Source organism: Microtus oregoni, unplaced genomic scaffold (assembly GCF_018167655.1).
Source record: "Microtus oregoni isolate MIOR12 unplaced genomic scaffold, Mior012 000114F_ref0000099, whole genome shotgun sequence".
NCBI lineage: Eukaryota > Metazoa > Chordata > Mammalia > Rodentia > Cricetidae > Microtus > Microtus oregoni.
This window is the reverse complement of record NW_024544743.1, coordinates 291221-310468: the sequence shown is the minus strand read 5'-3', so window position 1 is coordinate 310468 and position 19248 is coordinate 291221. Positions and strand designations below refer to the sequence as shown.

Here is a 19248-nt window from a genome sequence, read left to right as displayed (position 1 = left end):
ACATTCAAGGGGCCGGTGTAGCTGTGCATGCCTGCCCTTGGGAACCTGAGACAGGAGGATTGAGAGAATGGCCAACCTGGGAAATATAGCAGGACCTGTGTCAAAATGACATCAGAAAACAACCACCAGCAGCAACAACAGTGAAATCTACAATATCCAAAGTACCAAAATAAAAAAATCATAAAATACACCTAATTCAAAACAAAACAAAGAAAAATTGAGCAGCTGTTAAACACCTGTAGAAGGCAGAGTGGGTGCTTCTGGGGGGCATGCAGAGGGGTTAACTCGGGTCCACAGTCTTTTGGGGATGCCCTTCTTCCCAGGAAGCTCAGTTTTGTGCCACAAATCGTTCTTGATTTTTTAAAAAATCTTGTTTTTTTTAAAAAAATTAAAACAGATTGTGATTCTGTTTGCCTGCATGTCCATCTGTGCAGCACATGCAGTGCCCACAGACGCCAGAAGAGGACATCAGGTCCCCTGGAACTGGAGGTGCAGATGGTTGTGAGCTACCCTGTGGGTGCTGGGTCCTCTGCAGAAGTCAGTGCTCTAACCTCTGAACCGCCCTCATGTCTCTTAAGCCCATTGTTTCTAAAGTGTGGCTTACAGAAGGTGACTCGGGGCCGAAGACTGTGGCTAATGTCTCCTCAGACTGCATAGAGAAATAGGATACTCCCCACTCCCCCCTCTTTGCTCCCCAGCCTTTTCTCTTCTTCTATTTCTTCCCCTCTCTTTTTCCCTTCTCTTTCCTCCCTTCCCCTCCCCTCCCCTCCCTTCCCCTCCCCTTCCTTTTCCCCTTTCAAGTGTACTTATTTCTCCCCCCTTCTTATTTTAAGGCCGCAAGGGGCACAGCATCACACAGGCTCTGTGGCCCTTAGAAGAAAGTTGCTTCCAATCTTGGCGGGAGATGCGGTGCTGTTACCGCGGGCACGGATCACTTTCCTCTGGAACTCTCCAGCATTCTTGGTTTGCTGCCAGAAATCACGTGTTGCTCTCTGGTCTGTAAACACAAGTGCATCTCTTGCTCCATGAGAATTCAGTTTCATCTTGAGCATAAACACCTTCAGCTTCGGGAAGAGGTCTGTGCTGACCTGCCTCCTGAGAGCCAGTATAAAGGCCTTGCATTGGCATCATGTCCAGTCCTCTCGGGCTCAGGGGTGGCCACAAGCAGTTATAGCCATCATCCTGGATGCTTTTTCTCATCCTTTGCATTTCTCCTGGGTCCCTGAATCCCAGCCTGGGATGGGAAGCCACTGTTCCTCACTCCCCTTGGTGCCCCTCCCCACCAGACACCCCGTGGCGCATGGCCTTCTAAGGGGGCTTTCGGAGGGTAAGAAGCAGCCCACTGCAGCAGGGAGGGACCTGGGCTGACAACCCACACTGGTCCTCAGGGCTGTTTTCTGCCGTCATTGATCTCGGGGCCTTCTGTCTTGTCTCCCCAGCCATGAAGAACGCGCAGTGGGAACCGCCCCCAAGCCCAGGTACTTCTAGCCTCAGGTTCCGCAGGGAGTTCTTCTCAGCACACGTTTGCTTCTTTACCTCCTGTCCTCTTCACGCTTTTCGTTTTCCATCCATCATGTTTTGGCAACCGAGCTAAACTTGGATGGCCAGAGGCTAGGTGTGTGGGCTTGTAAGTCTTCCCTGAAACCTAAGAGCCAAAGGCTCAGAGGAACAAGACCGTCGACAGCTGCCCCCTTAGCCAAGAGTCTGACGTCCAGGTTTGTCCTGGGTAACGTCGCTGAGCGCCATGATAGGCAGTCACACCCACAGTGATGTTATCAGGCTGACCAGCGCTACCTTCTACCCAGGAGGAAAAAAAGAAAAAGTTCATAAATCCCCATTTAAGAGTAAAATATTAACCTTTGGGTAACCCAGACAAAGGGAGGAATTCGCTAGGAGCTTGCTAGGCCTGACATTTTCTCAATCTAAAATTAGAAATAAGTTTTGTAAGAAATGATTTGAGCAGGGGCTTGGTAGCTCAGTGGTTAAGAGCACTTACTGTTCTGGCGGAGGACCTGGGGTGGGTTGTCAGCACCCACATGGCAGCTCACAACTGATTTACAGTCTGTCTAGTCCCAGGGATCTGATGCCCTCTTCTGACCTTTATGGTCTTCTGCATACATATGGTACACATACGTACATTTAGTACACACACGTGCACACACATAAGCACACATACAAACACACACACAAGCACACATACACATAAGCACACACACACATTAAAAATACTAATGATTAAGTTCCTTTTCAACTCTTTAGAAGGCAACAAACGTGAGAGGGATTTAATATGCTCGAATTTTCTTTTGCATTACAGAGCTTTACCAGTCTTTTAGAAGCCTTCTAGGGCTGGAGGATGCTAAATCTCATTTGAGAGATCTGCCAGACTGGGCAGAGCAACTCTAGTGGGAAACTGGGGGTGCATCCTGTTAGAGTTATCCAAGAGACTGTCAGTCTGGGGGAACGGGGTGAGGGGGTGGTGAGGGAGCAGAAGTGGAAGGAGACCGAGGGCCAACGGGAGGGTCTCGTGAGCCTCAGAGCTGCCTGAACTGGAAAATGCCGTCTGGGTAAGCTGACATGGGGAACGCTGGTACAACACTTCCACATGGGCTCTTATCATGAAACCCACAGAAACGATGCCGTTGGCCCAAGAATACAACTCATAAACGGCGAAGCCAGGCCTGCACCTAGGTCCTTCTTTCCGAAGTGGGTAGCCTTTCAGTGAACACAGCGCTCTGGATGATGGCCCAAAACTATCTCTTGTTCTTTTCCTCTGTGGACCCCAGACCTGTGGAATTTGTCTTGCTTTAGCTGTTCCAAGATTGTCCTTCTCTTAACAGCTGTGCAGGCTGACTGCGATGGACAGTTCCCCGTGTTTGTGCAGCCAACTTGTTGTTACCTGGGTGAACACTAAACCGGACATCCCTGTCAAACAGAGACTCACTAGATAGAGCAGGCTAGGTTTGGAAAGAGCCATGCTGCCTCCTGACTTCCACTTTTATGTGGCTGAGCTGCAGGGGGCACTGCGCTGTGCCCGGACAGCGAATGAGCTCCGTTATGTAAGCAGGTCCCAGTGAGGCTTTGTTGCGAGGCTGTCAGTCTCCAGAGCGTGGATGAAATACAAACTCAGATCGCTCTGCCCCACTTTTGCCTGTTGTCCAGGATAACACAGGACGATCCATGCCTTCACTTCTGAGTTAAAAGTCCAGTTTCCCCCCACAGCCGGGATGCTGTCGTTTTCTCTGTCCCTCCCCATCTTCTAGCTTTCTCCAGCCTCTACTCCCGCTGGCTGCTGTGGCATCGTCGCTGATGGACCTTGGACGTGGTCTAATGTTGTCCTAACTTCTTGTCTTGGAGCAGTGGCTGCTGTGGCATCGTCGCTCACGGACCTTGGACGTGGTCTAATGTTGTTGTCCTCACTTCTTGTCTTGGAGCAGAGCAGCACTTCCCGGAGGTGATGCTGGGGGAAGAGTTTCTGAGCTTAAGTCTGGACCAGGTGTGCAGCTTGATATCCAGTGACAAGCTGACTGTCTCTTCAGAAGAGAAGGTACTGTGCCCTTCTGGTAAAACATGAATCCTTTCGAACCTGAACAAATGTAAGGCCTGCTACACTCTGACCCCTTTAAAGACGTGTCTGGGTGCTAAGATAATGACTGAGCCCTCACGTGGCCATAACCAGCACCAAGTTCTTCTTCTGTCTTTTAGTTCTTTCTGCCTGCGTTGCAGCCCTGGGTGCAGGCATTGCTGCTGTCCTGTGTTCTAGAAGAGAAGCACAGATTAGATTCTTTCTGCAACAGGAAGAATTTCTTTGCTCCAGAAGTTTGTGTCTAGGGCGGTAAAAATCACATGAACCCCAGGTGTTGGCCAGGAGAGGCCACACCGCGTCTCTAGTTTATTAACAAATCAGCTGTGTGATCTTGGGAGAGCTACGTTGACTGTATGCATCAGCCCCAGTCCCATCACACATTCCTCCAGGAGGTTGTGGGGATGAGTGGAATGATGTCCTCTATAAGACGTCTGGGTGAACTAGTGGCCGGGAGGGACTCAGCGTTAGCCAAGGTTACCTCCACCCTTCCCCGTCTGTGGGGTTGGTTGGTTCTTCTGTATCCCAGGACACTCACCGTGTGCCTCCTCCTCTCTGTTGTGCTTAGCTCTGAGATAGGCTTACCCACAATGCAGTGTGAGTTCTCAATGCTGGGGAAGCGCATCTCAGGTATTTTCTTCATCCCCAGAGAGTCTCAAATGGTTTTCTTCCCAAATCCTCTTAGTCCACTCAACATTCAAGTGTCAGGCCCTTTCCTGAGGAAACGTTCAAGGAGAGACACTTACAGAGGAGTTTATACTGCAGTGGTTTTTCTGACGGTGCGTGCGTGTCTGGAGGAAAGTTTGGTTGAGAACAGCTGTGTTTAGAACTGTGGCTCCTCCGGACATCCATCAGGTGACCAGGACAGCAAAGTAGACGCTGCCCTGGGCTTGGGGGCCTCTGATGCCATCAGCACTGTAGAAACACCCTCTTCAGGGAGAGCACTGCCTCCAGCCAGGCCGCAGGCTCTCCCTGCTGTAGCCCCAGAAGCTAGGTGGACACTTGTGCTTCTTGCTAAGCCTGTTTATCATCCTGGCTGGATGTTTGCTGCCAGACGGACACCGCTGAAAGATATGAGCTGTGCTGGCTAGTTTCTGTCAACTTGACACGAGCTAGAGTCATCTGAGAGGGAACCCCAATAGGGAAAATGCCTCCTTAAGATCTGGCTGTAGGCAGGTCTGCAGGGCATTTTCTTAGTAATTGACATGGGAGGGCCCTGCCCATTGTGGATGGGGCTACCCCAGGTGTGGTGGTCCTGGGTTCTATAAGAAAGCAGGCTAAGCAAGTCATGGGGAGCAAGCCAGTGAGCATCACCCCTCCATGGCCTCTGCATCAGCTCCTGCCTCCAGGTTCCTGCTCTGCTTGAGTTCCTGCCTTGGCGTCCCTCAGTGGACGATGATGTAGAGTGTGTTAGACTTTATTTGTTTAAAACATTTCTTCCCCAACTTGCTTATGGGGCATGGCTTTCTAGAATCCATGCACGCTCGTCCTGCTCAGAAAGCGCAGTGAGTCTGTTTGCGGTGGCAGGGTGAAAGGTTCCGGGCCAGCTGCTTCACTGCGCCCTGGAAACCACCAGGCTCAGGATTCAGTCTCTGGACCTGGTCTCTGCTTGCTGTCTGTGTGACCCTGGGAATTCTCCTTAAATATAAAATAACACCGAGAGCACCTCCCTCTGGGAGTTGGCGTGAGAACTGGAAGGGACAGATAAAAACCCAGAGCCGTTCTCCAGGTGCTCAGTGAGTGATGTTTGTCGGCACAGCTCTGACCACAAAAGGAAGAAGACGGTTTCTCCTGGAGCCAAACATGAGCGGCCATGGCCCAGGAACGCAGACCCAGGTTGCCCCAAATACTGTGTTCTAACAGAGGAATTTATTGAAGTCTTTAAAAATATTTATGGTAGCGAAACAAAGAAAGCCATAAGTCAACACAGTTTTCAAATACATTGGTGGGGACATCAGGTTGGCAGGTTGTAGCAAGGTGGGAGGACTTCTACCGTGGGCCTCAGAGGCTAGCGGGTAACATCCTTAGCCTTTGGGTTGGTAGACACTCGGGGTCTGTCTGTATATTCCAGAAGAATTTACTCAAGAGTCACAGAGATGTTAGGTGACACACAGAGCTGGGCACAGAAAGGCTGGTTTTGCTTAGTTTTTAATTTTTGTGTATTTGATGTGTCGGGGTGTTTTGCCTTCCTGTGTGTGCACCGTGTGCAGGCAATGGCCGTGAAGGCCAGCGAGGGCGATGGAGTCACTGGAACTGCAGTTATAGATGGTTGAGGGTCAGCACATGGGTGCAGGGAATTGAGCCATGGTCCGCTGGAAGAGCAGCTGGTGCTTTTAACTGCTGTGTCATCTCTCCAGCTCCGGTAAATAGCAACTGAAGAGGCTAAGGCAGCCCCAGTTAGTTTGGCTCTGCATCGGTGACGTTTCAGCCTTGCCCTAATGGCTGAAGATGTCGTCCATCAGCCTGGAGGATACTCCGCGGTTCAGTGCAGGGGCCGCCTCCTTTTCAGGCACTTCCGCTAAGACCACGGAATTGCCACAGTTCTGTATCTTGAGGTCCCATTGTTAATGATGATGCAGCCAATATGACAAAGTTATGATAATGTTAGAATATGTTCTTGTGGGACGAGGTGACTGAGTTGCTAAGGTGATGGACAGCTAAAGTGTGTTCCTAAGTCAGCTGCGTCTTTCCCATAGCAGGGAAACATGAATTTACAGTGGCTCTCATTGCTCCATGTACTTAGGGAGGAGTCACTCTTTTTAAAGTCGAGTTTAGTGTGTGTATATGTATGGTTGCACTGATGAAATTCTGCGCACAAACCATCCCTGGAAGTTGTAAGGGCTTTCAGATTTAGGGACACTTGTCCTAAAGAGAATTGCGATAGTTGACTTGTCTACTTGAGTAGATTAAGAAGCACCTAGGGTGTTAGTGCAGTGGGCATGTCTGTGAGGGCTTCCCTGGGAGGAATAGTTGAGAGGAAGACCTACCCTGAGTATGGCTGGCGTCATCCTGTGGGCTGGGTCCCAGACTGAATACAAAGGGGGGTGGAAAAGGCTGTGCCAGCCTTCCTCTCTGCTTCCTGTTCTGTGGAGCTGTGAACCAGCAGCCTTCCCTGCATGACAGGAGACTGTAGCCAAATGAACCCCTTTCCTCTTAAATAGACTCTGGTCTGATATTTTGTTCTTTAATGAAGAAAGCAGGTAATACAGAAATTGGTACTAAGAAAACTTGTCATTCTTGCAATAAATCTGACCCTGGGGTTGCTGGGGCTTTGGAACTACTCAGCCTGGGGGATGTGAAAGAGATTACAGCTTCAGGCTAGCATACACCTAGAACACTGTGAGTTTAGCCCAGTATGCCCTGCGGGCCATTCTCTTGGGGAATCTAGGAAACCAGGCTGATGCTGAAAATGTAGACAATCAAAAGGTGCTCTTGACATTTTAGGGGGCAAAAGGGCTACATGAGGAACCAGGTTGTAAGACATGCATGTTCCATTCTGGAAAAGAATCTGGCTGCTTTCTGCCTGTGTCCTGAGCGCGGGAGTGAGACTAAGTTTACAGGAAACGGACTAAGTTGTTGGGAGGAGGCAGTTCCCGGACAGTAAAACATTCAGGCTGTGGCGTGGCTGCTGCTCCCTGCTTTTAGTTAGGTTTAGCGTGTGTGTGTGTGTGTGTGTGTGTGTGAGAGAGAGAGAGAGAGAGAGAGAGAGAGAGAGAGAGAGAGAGAAAGAGCACAGAAATATGTGGAAAATGTGTAGCTCGGTGAGGAAAGGAATGTGGGTGCAGCTGAACATGTGTGTAGACAGCACAGACCAGGCAGGGGTGGCCATAGAGCTCTAACGGTAGAAAAGATTAGTGTCATTTAGGACACACCTCCCACACTTTGCAATTGGGGCAGCAGGAAATTGCCTTAAGAGCAATATTCCCCCCATTGGAAGCTTCAGGGTGTAACAGTAAAAATGCGTTTGAAAGCAAACAATGTCAGAAAGAGAATGCCTAAACCAAGACAACCCAATCAAGCAGGGCGACCTGAAGAGGCTTTTCCCAGGTTCGGTCACAGAGGTGCAGTGGGCTGTGGCTGTTGTCCAAGGGGCCAGGTAGCACCATGAGCCAGCAGCAGACTGACATCACTTGCATGGGACTGGTCTTGGCAACATCCAAGACATCGAAGTGAGGAAAGTTCTGGAAAACTACCAAGGCCAGGCCACCGATAGCAGGATCAGATTCCCAGTTTGGAGAACACCTGGGAAGGCTTCGAATGGAAGCTGAGAGGTTGCAATGGGGATCCCCAACTGTAGACGCCAGAAACAGGATGCTGGCTGAGGGAAGCTGAAGATACTGAGTGGAGCTGACCCTGGAGAGAGGCCACAGCTGGAGCAGCAACAGTGTTGCAGGGCAGGGGCTGCTCATGTCAGCCATGATGCCAGAGGCCCCAAGTGGCTGTCTTTTCCCTGCTGGGTTTTACGTTACTTTGGTCCCAGCTTCTTTCCTAGCCTCCTGTTCCTCTCTTTTGGGCTGGGATTGTTTACTCTGTGACTTTATTTATGGGGTGATAGGAGACTTTCAGGGCCATGGGTGGAAAGCTGTGGTTTAAACTGATATGTCTGGGTGTTGAGTTGGCAAGGGGTGGGCTGGTGATGGTAATGGTGGCGCACACCTTTAATCCTAGCACTCGGGAGGCAGAGGCAGGCAGATCTCTGTGAGTTCGAGGTCAACCTGGTCTACAGAGCTAGTTCCAGGACTGGTTCCTTAGCTACTGTGAAACCCTGTCTAGAAAAACAAACAAACAAACAAAACAAAAGAAAAACAAAAAAAATGAAGAGGAGGAGGAGAAGGAGGAGGAGGAGGAGGAGGAGGAGGAGGAGGAGGAGGAGGAGGAGGAGGAACACCTAGTCTAGTCCCAGGACACTAGTGAGGCAGACTTATGGATGTGTCTGGGAGGGTTTTTCCCAGGGAGGATTAGTTGAGCGGGAAGACACACCCTGACTATGGGTGGCATCTTCCTGTGGGCTGGGATCCCAGACTGACCACAAAGGGGAGGAGGGAATTCCAGCCGAGTGCCAGCCTTCCTTTCCCTCTCTTTCCTGGTCCACAAAGTTGTCCATGAGGAGTTCCATGCTCCTGCCACGGTGGCTTCACGCTGTTCCTATTGCTGTGCCTTCCCCTCCATGACAGACCTGCTCTCGGACCGTGAGCCAGCTAGGTTATTCCTCCACTAAGTCATTTCTTCTCAGGAATCTGGCCACAGGGACATGAAAAGTTACTAATACAAATATTATCTGTCCTTTAATTGCTCTAATGTGTTGAAGAGTGAGGCTTATCAAAAAGGAGAGTGTGGGGGCTCCGTAGTTAAGAGCACTGGCTGTTTCTTCTGAGGACCCGGGTTTGGTTCCCATCATCCACATGGTGGCTCACAACCACTGTAACGCCCGTCCAAGGAGTCTTCTCTTCTGCTGTCCTCTTCTGGCCTTTACAGGCTCCAGGGACACACATGGCAGGCAGATACACATGCAGGTAAAGCTCCCATGCCCATATATATATATATATATATTTTTAAATAGTAGGGTTTTAAAAAATAGTAGCTACATTTTCTTATTAACTAGCCCCCACCTTCACACCCCTTTTCTGACAAGGTCTCTCACTGTGTGGCCCCGGCTGGCCTGGAGTAAACCAGGCTGGTCTCAAACTCAGAGATTCACAGGCATGTCTGCGTGCCACCTGCATGTCTGTGTGCCACCTGCATGTCTGTGTGCCACCTGCATGTCTGCGTGCCACCTGCATGTCTGCGTGCCACCTGCATGTCTGCGTGCCACCTGCATGTCTGCGTGCCACCTGCATGTCTGCGTGCCACCTGCATGTCTGTGTGCCACCTGCATGTCTGCGTGCCATGCGCATGCGGTGCCTATGGAAGCCAGAAGAAGGCGTCGGCTTCCCTGGAACTGGGGTTACAGATGGTTGTGAGCTGCCATGTGGATGCTGAGAGACCAACCCAGGTCTTACGCAAGAGAAGAAGGTGCTCTTAACCGTTGAGCCACCTTTCCAACCCCTAAAACTCATAGTTTTATTTTTCTTAGTAGATCTAACATTGCTGGGAGCTAAATAGCTCAAAAACTTCTGACAGTGTTTGCCATCCTTTGTGCTTTGGAAATTGTGCCCCAGATTTCATGGCTCCTCTTCCTGTAATTGCACTGGATGCGAGAAGTGAAGTCTGGCACACACAATAGCTTTTCCTTTCAATTTTGTTTCATAGTTGGGTTTTTTAAAAAAATGTATTTGAAGTAATGTTAGGGATATTAAGTTGAAATTTAACTGGGTTCATAATTACATAACCTGGACTTGTCTAAATCTGCATTTAAACAGTTAATGTAGCTAGCTATACTTTACACTTACTTTTTTGCCTGTAGCTCACAGGGTTCTTGTGAATGTATTATAAAGTGCAGGCAGGCTTCAGACATTAAAGTTGGAAAAACTTCACCTGCCCTTCCTGAAGCTGAGGAGACAGGTGCTTTACTGTTAATGACCGATATTTGCAGCACGGGCCGGGTGGAGACAGCTCGCTTCTTCAGAGCTGATAAATTGCTAACACAAGCAACTTCTGTCCTGCTAGAATGTGTCCACCACGTGGTCAGAGGTGTGGGCTGTTTTCTAGATTGATGCCAGGCTCGTGGGAGACAAAGAATTTGCTGAATAAGAGACTAGAAGACCCTTCTAGGCTCAGCACTTTCATCTGTACAAGTGGGTAGCGGTGGCGCAGCGTTTACCCTGCAGCGGTGTTCTTGGGAGGAGTGAACCATTCACGGAATTGCCGAGAGCACAGAAAATACCGTTTTACTGGAAGATCCCATCAGTGCCGCTGTTAGGAATCCTGCTGAGACTCCCTGTCTGGCCACTGGTAGCGTTAGTGGTGCTGGCTCAGGGCCCATTCAGGGATGCTCTCCCATGGGTGTGGCCTAGAGACAAGGGTACCACAGTGATCTCAGGGCTGTACACAGTTCTTGACATCATGAGGATGCTCAAATGATGTTCCCCGTAGGAGTGAGGGAGGCAGGCTGAGGCTGGACCTGCCCTAGGCCAGATGACTGGACTCATTTCAATACTCCTTCGGAGAAAAGAGCAGGCATGTGAAAGTGGGGGTAGGGTGGAGGAGAGGAGCGGGGTGGAGGTGGGGGCAGGGGTACTAGTAGGCAGGCAGGTATCAATCTCTCCTCTCTCTCTCTTCTTTATTTGGTTTTTGTTTTAAAAATTCCTTCTGCTTAAGGTTAGAGATACGGCTTAGTGGGTAAAGTGCTCGTGTCCAGGCATGTGTTCAGATACCAAAACACCTGTGTTGGAGCTGGGCTGGCATCCAGTGCGTATTCATAACCCTGGTGCTGAGGAGAGGAGACTGGAGGACCCAGGGGACTCACTAGCTGAGTGTTCTCGCCGAAGCTGGCAGTTCCTGGTTCAATAAGAATTTGATCCTGTCTCCAAAAGTAAGGTAGTGAGCAATAGGAGATATCCCCAATTGAGAAAATGCCATTGGCCTGTGCGCAAGGCTGTGGCATATTATCTTGCCTGATGATTGATGTGGGAGGGCCCAGCTCACCGTGGGTGGTGCCATCCCTCGGCAGGTGGTCATGGGTTCTATAAGAAAGCATACTAAGCAAGCCATGGGGAGCAAGCCAGTAAGCAGTGACCCTATGGGGTCCTACCTTGAGTTTCTGCCTTGACTTCCCTGGATGCTAGACTACCAGCTATAAATTGCAATTAACCCTTCCCTTCCTAAAGCTCTTGGTGGTGTCTTAGCTCAACAGTAGAAACCCTAAGACAACGGAGCTTTTCATAGGCGGCCCTGAAAGGACACTGAGGGGGTGTGGCTTTCATTTCAGTCATGGATCAGAAAGAAATTGATTAGGTTTCTTAAAACTTACGTTTTCATGTACTCCAGGTTATATTTCTCTGTATTATACATTTCAAGTGTCTAATTGTTATACTTTGTTTCCTGGGAGAAACTGGAGCTGTCTCCCAGGGACATCAGTGCTAGAGGCTCTACCATCTGAATTCTTAGGACCTGGGCTCAGGCCTGGGACTTGGGCAGACAATTCTCCCGCAAAAGGGCTGCAGGGGCTGGGAGGCTGGGCTTGATCTCCATGAAGGGGTTATTTCTCAGTGACTGAGCCGGTGAACTCCCCTTCCTAGGGTGAGCTGTTGGAATCCCTGCTGTACCCTGAGGTCTGTGTCCTTTGGGTATATGCCCAAGAGTGATATCAATCACTAAGTCTTGAGGTAGATTGATTCCCAGTTTTCTGAGAAAATTGATTTTGGTTTTCAGAGTGGCTGTACAAGCTTGCACTCCCACCAGCAGAGGAGAGGAGCGTCCCCCTGGCTTCACATTCTTGCCAGCACGAGCTATCAGCAATACTTTTGATCTTAGCCTTTCTGACAGATGTAAGGTAAAATCTCAGAGTCGTTTTGATTTGTAGGAAATTAATCTTGAACTGCTAATGGGGCAGAGCGACTTTAAGGGTTGTATAACGCCTTCATATGAGAAAAAACGCGAAGAAAAGCAAGTCAAACAATTGAGAGAGAGAGAGAGAGCTGCAGGACCTGGAAGATTGCCAGCACCTGCGGTTATCCACTCCGGCTTTTCCTCTGAGTTAAGGAGGGGGCAATAACTCACTACTGAGGCTTGGATTTTTGCACAGACATAAAAAGTACATTTTCCAAACCATTCCCTTGCACTCTGTGTCTCGTGTCTATTGTCAGCAAGCTCTGTAAGGTGCCCAGGAATCCTGCTATATCCTATGCAATGCTTTAGGTCAGCCCTGAAATCATACACACGCAAGCAACACTAAATGGACACAGTAGATTGTGTATGTGTGTGTGTGCACGTGCGTGTGTATGTGCATGCACTAAAAGGGGCCATGAGTTTGAGAGGTAGGAGGGGAATATGGGAGGGTTTGGATGGAGGAAAGGGAAGCTGGAAAGTGATGTAAATATATTTTAATTTAAAAAATCAAGGGCTGGAGAGATGGCTCAGAGGTTAAGAGCATTGCCTGCTCTTCCAAAGGTCCTGAGTTCAATTCCCAGCAACCACATGGTGGCTCACAACCATCTGTAATGCCCTCTTCTGGCCTGCAGGCATACACACAGACAAAATATTGTATACATAATAAATAAATATTTAAAAAAAAATCAAGGGCTGGAGAGATGGCTCAACAGTTAAGAGCACTGGCTGCTTTTCCAGAGGACCCAAGTTCAATTCCTAGCACCCACATGGCAGCTCACAACTGTCTGTAACTCCAGTTCCAGGGATCTGACACGCCCACACAGACATATATGCAGGCAAAACAGCAATGCACTAACATAAGAATAAATAAATCATTAAAAATATTTTAAAAAATAAAAAATCAAGGAAAGAAACAAAACCTGACCATTCTTGTATACAGAAAGAAGCCCCCAATTTAAAAGTGTGCCAGTAGACTTGGAAAATGCCCTTGCCCCCGTTCCTCCCCTGGAATGATGTCCCTTGGCAGTGTGGATGGCTGTAGTTAGGATTCCAGACTTAAGAACCTGGCCTCCAGCTCTGCAGCCGGCACAGGGTTAAGCTACCTGCGACTGAGATGCACCTCTTTGCCCAGCACTCAAACTAGGGGTCTGGGGCTCTAGGTGAGTTTGCATCTGGGTCTCCTCCCTGGCAGTGTGGTGTCTGCTAACTTGTCACTCCCCGAGGCTGTTTGGTCATCTGTAACACGTGAATCGTGACACCTCCTTTGGAAATTTTGTGTGGATTAAATGAGGTTATGCCTGTAAGACGTCCCTGATCAGAATCCTCCAGTCCTGATCAGCAACCGGGTCCATGGGCAGGAGCCTAGCTTTTTCTTTGGCATTGTTTAGTGAGCTTCGCCTCCGATTCCTGTTGCAAGGGTCACTTTACCAAAGTCCTGTCCTACCTATTGCTGGAGTCTGCCTTCTTGATTTTCAAGCTACGCACCAAAAGCTAGATCAGCGCTCAGTCCTCCAGCCCCCTTTACCCGAGGCATTCAGATCCAGCCGGACTTGGCAGCCTGTGTGACCAGGGTGTGGGTGGCTGTTTAGCCAGTGCTCTCAAGTCACGGCTTATGTGCAAGGATTGAGGGGCCCAGAACAGTAAAAACTTCGCCTCATTTCTTTTGCCCTTATAGCATCCAAGAAACTGGTTCAGCAGCATACATCAGTGAGGGAATGACCCTGTTTTTTTGAGAGTGAGACCCCAAGCGTGAGTAGCAGAGGAACCCATGGAAATGTCACCGAGTAAGCGTTACCCCGTCCCATGGCTGGAGCCCTGGGATAGCTGTAGATTTCCCTGAGTACAAGTTTCTGGCATTTCAGGGCCTGTGCTCTGTTGTTTCTCATCTCTGCTGCTGTGTAGGAAGCAGCCTGGAGAGTCTGAGCCAGCGTGGCGCTGTTCCAGCAAAATTTCATTTGCAAAACAGGTGCAGGCTGGATTTGGCCTGTGGGCTGTACTTTGCCAACCCAGGCCTAGTAGACACTTGAGAGGCAGCTGGGACTAATGGAAAAAACAAATGGGAAATCACAGGTGAGTTTGAGGGGACCACACGTCTGCCTCTTTCCAGTTCTGGCTTGGCTAAGTCTATAGAGCTCAGGAGCCTTGACTTGTTGCTTGTCCCGAGAGGTCAGTCAGGAGAATGGCATCTCTGAGGGAAGAGCCGTCGGGGACGACTTCCAGTCCACTCAGGGCTGAAGCTCTCTGCCCATCCACTTGTTTGTTTTCAAGCATGACGCCCAAGTGGAAGAGACGTGTGGTCTTGGGTAGGCTCTGTGGAGTTGGTGCTGTTACTGGCTGTGGCTTTCACAGCTGAGCAGATTAACAGCGCAACTGAGCAGAGCCGGTTAGGCCGGTCCAACCAAAGGAGAGCTAAACTGGAATATCCCAGCGTTGGATGAGTGGCCCTCGTACTTTTATCTTTAAAGCAGAGATTAGGCTGCTTGGTGGGGGAAAACGGTGATCCGTCACCCAACCTACCAAGGCCTCAAGTCCATTCCTCAGCCAGGCTCTGTCAGCCAGTCACTTGGTATCACACTCCATGAGGAAGGAGTCAGACAGCAGACTTCTCAATCCTGTAGGAGTTCACAGATAACACGGAAAGGAGGAGGTGTGGACAGCGTGCAAGCCAGGCAGCGTGGCAACAGCCCACCACATCCCCGAATAAGCCAGGCTTCTCTGCCAGACTCTGACTCTATGCTACCCAGCAAGATTCCAGCCCCTCCTTCCCAGCCTGGCTTTCCACTTCAGCCCGGCCAAGTGTCCCATCCTCATCATAGGCATCCTCTGAACTCAGTCATCCGGTCCCTCGCTGGCAAGAGCATTTGAGTGACTATTACGTACCAGGAAACACGGCTGTGTCTAAGGGACAAAACTCTATTGATCTTATGCCTTTTAAGATATGCAAGGAGGATTTCTATGATATTCGTCTGTTTATGGTTAATTAATATATAGCTTATTGCATTCCGAAAAGAAAAAACACCTGCACATGTATGCTGCCCATTAGTTCTGCTCTGATCTGTTTTTAAAAATGAAATTCTTGGCTGGAGAGATGGCTCAGTGGTTAAGAGCACTGACTGCTCTTGCAGAGGACCCAAGTTCAAACTCCAGCATTCAGCTGGTGGCTCATAATAACTACAGTCCCGGGGAGACGATGCCCTCCTCTGGCCTCTGTGGTTATTGCATTGTGAGAATGACACAAGAAACTTTAATAAAAACGCAGGTTTGATGACTGGGTGTGGTGGCGCACGCCTTTAATCCCAGCACTCAGGAGGCAGAGGTGGGAGGATCTCTGTAGTTCAAGGCCAGCCTGGCCTACTTGGGGCAGCCAGGATCTCACAGAGAGACCCTGCCACAAAAAAACAAAAGCAAGCAAGCAAACAAACAAAAACGAAAAAAAAAAAAAAAACCCGTAGGTTTGTTGTGTTACTGGCAGTAAATTTAATATGCTTGATCCTTGTCTAAGGTTGTATCTGTCAGAGAGAGTGCTGCACTGAGAATAGAATTCTTATTCCTAGACAGCTTCTGGTGTTAGCACCCACTGAGTCAGTTCCTATGGCGGTACTGCAAAAACAGCTTTCTCAGTTCTGTCATTCTCCCACACTTAACCAGGCGGTGGATTTCTTTACAGAAGAGCCTGGCTTGTACTCCCTACGGTAGCCACATGCTCTTGGCTCTGATTTTTATTTACTCTGCTATGATCTGTTACTGTATTTTGAAAGTAGCACTGTTTGCTATTGAGGTAGAGTGTGCAAAACAGTGAAATAAACACGGTAAGTGTAGAATTTGGTTAATTATGGAGAGGATATCAGATCTTTGGAGCTGGAGTTATGGAGGGCTGTGAGCTGCCATGTGGCTGCTAAGCACTGAACCTGCCTGGGTCCTTTGCGAGAACAAGTGCTCTGAACTGCTGAGCCATCTCTCCAGCTCATGTTTTAGTCTCCTTAACAGCAAAAACCACTGTTTCCTCAGTGGTCTTCAGGTCCTTCTTTTTAAAAATCCCACTGCAAGAGTATCGCAGCTGACACTTGGACACGTGTTCTTGCCCATTTAAGTGAGCCTTTTGGCTTTCGCCCTAGAAGGGGTAGGTTTTATTTTTTGACCAAAGACTTTGTGCATTTTTTCATTTTTGTTGGCTTCGCCACATCCCCTCTGTCCCACAAAACTGTACGTCTTCATTTCAAGATTGCTGGTTGGTTCATCCTCATCAGGTCTGGATTTTGCCAGTCTGTGTGTGCGTGATGGCGTGGAGTTTGAATTTGGACTCAACCCCCGTGCAAAGCGAATCATAGTCTCTCCCTTCCATTCCAGGCTCCCCAGCTTTGATTTGCACAGAAGTCAAGTCTCTTCTCGAAGGAGAAGTCCAAGGAGGGTGTTCTGTTCTCTGGCATTCTGTGTCCCTTTCGTCACCACGGCCAGCGTTAGGCAGAGGGCAATCTTACTGCCATCGTTCTGTATTACCTGGGAAATAAATGCAGGGAGGAAAGAAAACCATGCTCTGAAGGCTTCTGGTCCTTCTGGGACTCTTACTATGTCATGGTTTGCAGTTTGCACTGTGCAGCTGTACCCTTGAGTGACGGTCATAACCGACTTTAGTATGAGCCGTGATGACTGCACACCTGGGGTAGCAGGCTTAGCATTCTACACGCGTGCTCTCTGATAGGCCAGCTAGTATTCACAGCTTTCTCGACTTTTGTCCTAAACACCAAGTCTTAGACGAATGGCCCATGTGGATGCCTGGCAATTTTGTTTTCCTTCCAGGTGTCTGAGTGGAGGCAGCTCTTAGCAAGTTTTCTCTTTTCTTCCTAGGTGTTCGAAGCTGTGATTTCATGGATCAATTATGAGAAGGAGACTCGCTTAGACCACATGGCAAAGCTGATGGAACATGTCCGGCTCCCTCTCTTACCTAGGGATTACCTAGTTCAGGTCAGTGTCTGCGTGGTCAGTGCTGGAGGAGAGCGGAGGCCACGCTGGCTGTGTGGTGTGCCTGTGCGTGTCCTGAGTCTCTGTGTGGACGGAGGGCGGCAACCCCTTGGGCTAAGTGTGGAGAGCTGTTGTAAGGACTAAGCAACTGTAAGTGTCCGGGCAGGCGGTCAGCACGGAACCTGTAACCTGCTCCGTACGTGCTGGTTCTCTCTCGGAAGAACAGAGACGGGAGCATCATTTCATGAGGCCCCCGCGTTCTGCCTCTGCTGTGCTCTTAGGCAACCTGAGAACCAGGGCAGGACTGTGAAAACTGACTCTTCATAGATGCACAGAGTTCTGTTTCCTCCAAGAGAAGAAGGAGAATTAAGCAATCTTGGGTGCACTTGAGTGTTCTCATTTAGTCTGTGTAACGACCCTTTGAGGCAGTGGTTACAGACCTCTTGGTTACGCCGCCGCCCCCCCCCCCCCCCCCCCCCCCCGACTCGCCTTGAAGCCTGGAGACTGAGTTGGATCTGAGGTCTCTGGCAGGAGGGAGTCAGGATGGAGATTCACGTCCACACAGCTCTGAAGCACACACTTCCACGAGCTTCACCTTTGATAGCCTCTGTCTCATTTACACACAGGGTGACTTATTTTGTAAATGGTGTTAGACTCTCTTGCAAACCTTCCGAATGTGACTCTAAGACTGTCAAGGCAGTTGGCTAGCCCTCAGCGGTTCCCAAGGAATGCTCGCTCGCATACAAGGGTGAGAGAGAATGCTGAGCGGGCCAGCAGCACCACCCTGCTGGTGTGTCACTCCCAGCCATTCTAAGGGCTAGAACCTCAGTCTCTCATCTGGTCAAAATGACAGCAGCCCTGATAGGATGGTGTGGGGACAAAAGAGATGGTCCATGTAAGACCCGTGACAGTGTTCGGTGACTGCTACCTGATAACTGATGTCTGGGGCTACAGGGGCGGCTTATTCCTTGGGTACTCGTGCAGTGCTGTGCGCATGTCCCTGTTGTTCAGGCCTGAGGGGTCAGTGAAATGCCCTCTCTGTCTTCTTGTGTGACATCTTTGCAGGTACTTAGAAGTGTGCTGGATGCCCCCACAGTGCTGCCACCTAGTGGCCGCACGCCACCCCCAGTTGGCCTGAGTTACCAATGTTACTGCCAACCCCACTCTGTCCCCTGGAAACTGCCTGGGGGGAGTGGCCTCCAGCACAGACTCAGTTTCCACAGAGAGCTAAGGAAGCTGCCAAGGCCTCACGTCAGAAACTTACCAAAGACACCGTCTTATTCCGGTTAGCACAGAAGGTCAGGTTTGTTATAGAAAGAGGGCCAGAGGCAATGGCCTGAGAAAGGTTTTGTGGACCTCCCACCCCCTTAAAAGGGACTTTTATCCGTCCTCAGGAGGTCAGCTCTAGGAAAGGATGCTTCACTAACATTATCTGACCCTGAAACTTAAAGTACTTTAACCTGATGGTGGCTCAGGAGGTGGGGCGAGTGGTCAGCCCGGCACTCAACAGTGTGCAGTCTTCAGGCTTCTCCCAGCACTCAATAGTGCGCAGCCTTCAGGCTTCTCCCGGCACTCAGCAGTGTATAGCCTTCAGGCTTCTCCCAGCACTTAACAGTGCACAGCCTTCAGGCTTCTCCCAGCACTCAACAGTGTATAGCCTTCAGGCTTCTCCCAGCACTCAACAGTGTGCAGCCTTCAGGCTTCTCCCAGCACTCAACAGTGCACAGCCTTCAGGCTTCTCCCAGCACTCAACAGTGCACAGCCTTCAGGCTTCTCCCGGCACTCACCAGTGCACAGCCTTCAGGTTTCTCCCAGCACTCAACAGTGCACAGCCTTCAGGCTTCTCCCGGCACTCAGCAGTGCACAGCCTTCAGGCTTCTCGGTTACAGACAGTTACTCAGCTTCTCCCAGGCATTTTAAAGCAGTATTCAAATGGATATCGTGCTATTCTGTGACAAAAATACACAGCATAAGCTTCATAACTTTATCATTCTTATCAAAGTTTTTGTTTCATGTGTATGAAGGTTTTGCTTGCATGTGTGCTGGTGTGTATCTGGTGCTCATGGAGGCCAGAAGAGGTCAATGAATTCCCTGGGGTTATGGACAGCTGTGAGCTACCTTGTGAGTCGTGAGAATGGAACCCAGGTCCTCTGGGAGAGCAGCCAGTGCTCTAACCGCTGAACCACCTCTCCAGCCCCCATTCTAATCATTGTTAAGTGTGC

General features: G+C 49.7%; 1 protein-coding gene across 3 annotated transcripts in view; it reads left to right on the top strand.

Moving 5' to 3' along the window:
- The window catches only part of LOC121443906 (kelch-like protein 3), a 115510-nt gene that overhangs the window by 63331 nt on the left and 32931 nt on the right, over nucleotides 1-19248 (top strand). For all 3 annotated transcript variants that reach the window (XM_041645665.1, XM_041645663.1, XM_041645664.1), the window contains exons 6-7: nucleotides 3435-3544; nucleotides 16913-17029. In XM_041645665.1, the coding sequence (XP_041501599.1) occupies nucleotides 3435-3544; nucleotides 16913-17029 (227 nt within the window). The remainder of the gene's footprint in view (nucleotides 1-3434; nucleotides 3545-16912; nucleotides 17030-19248) is intronic.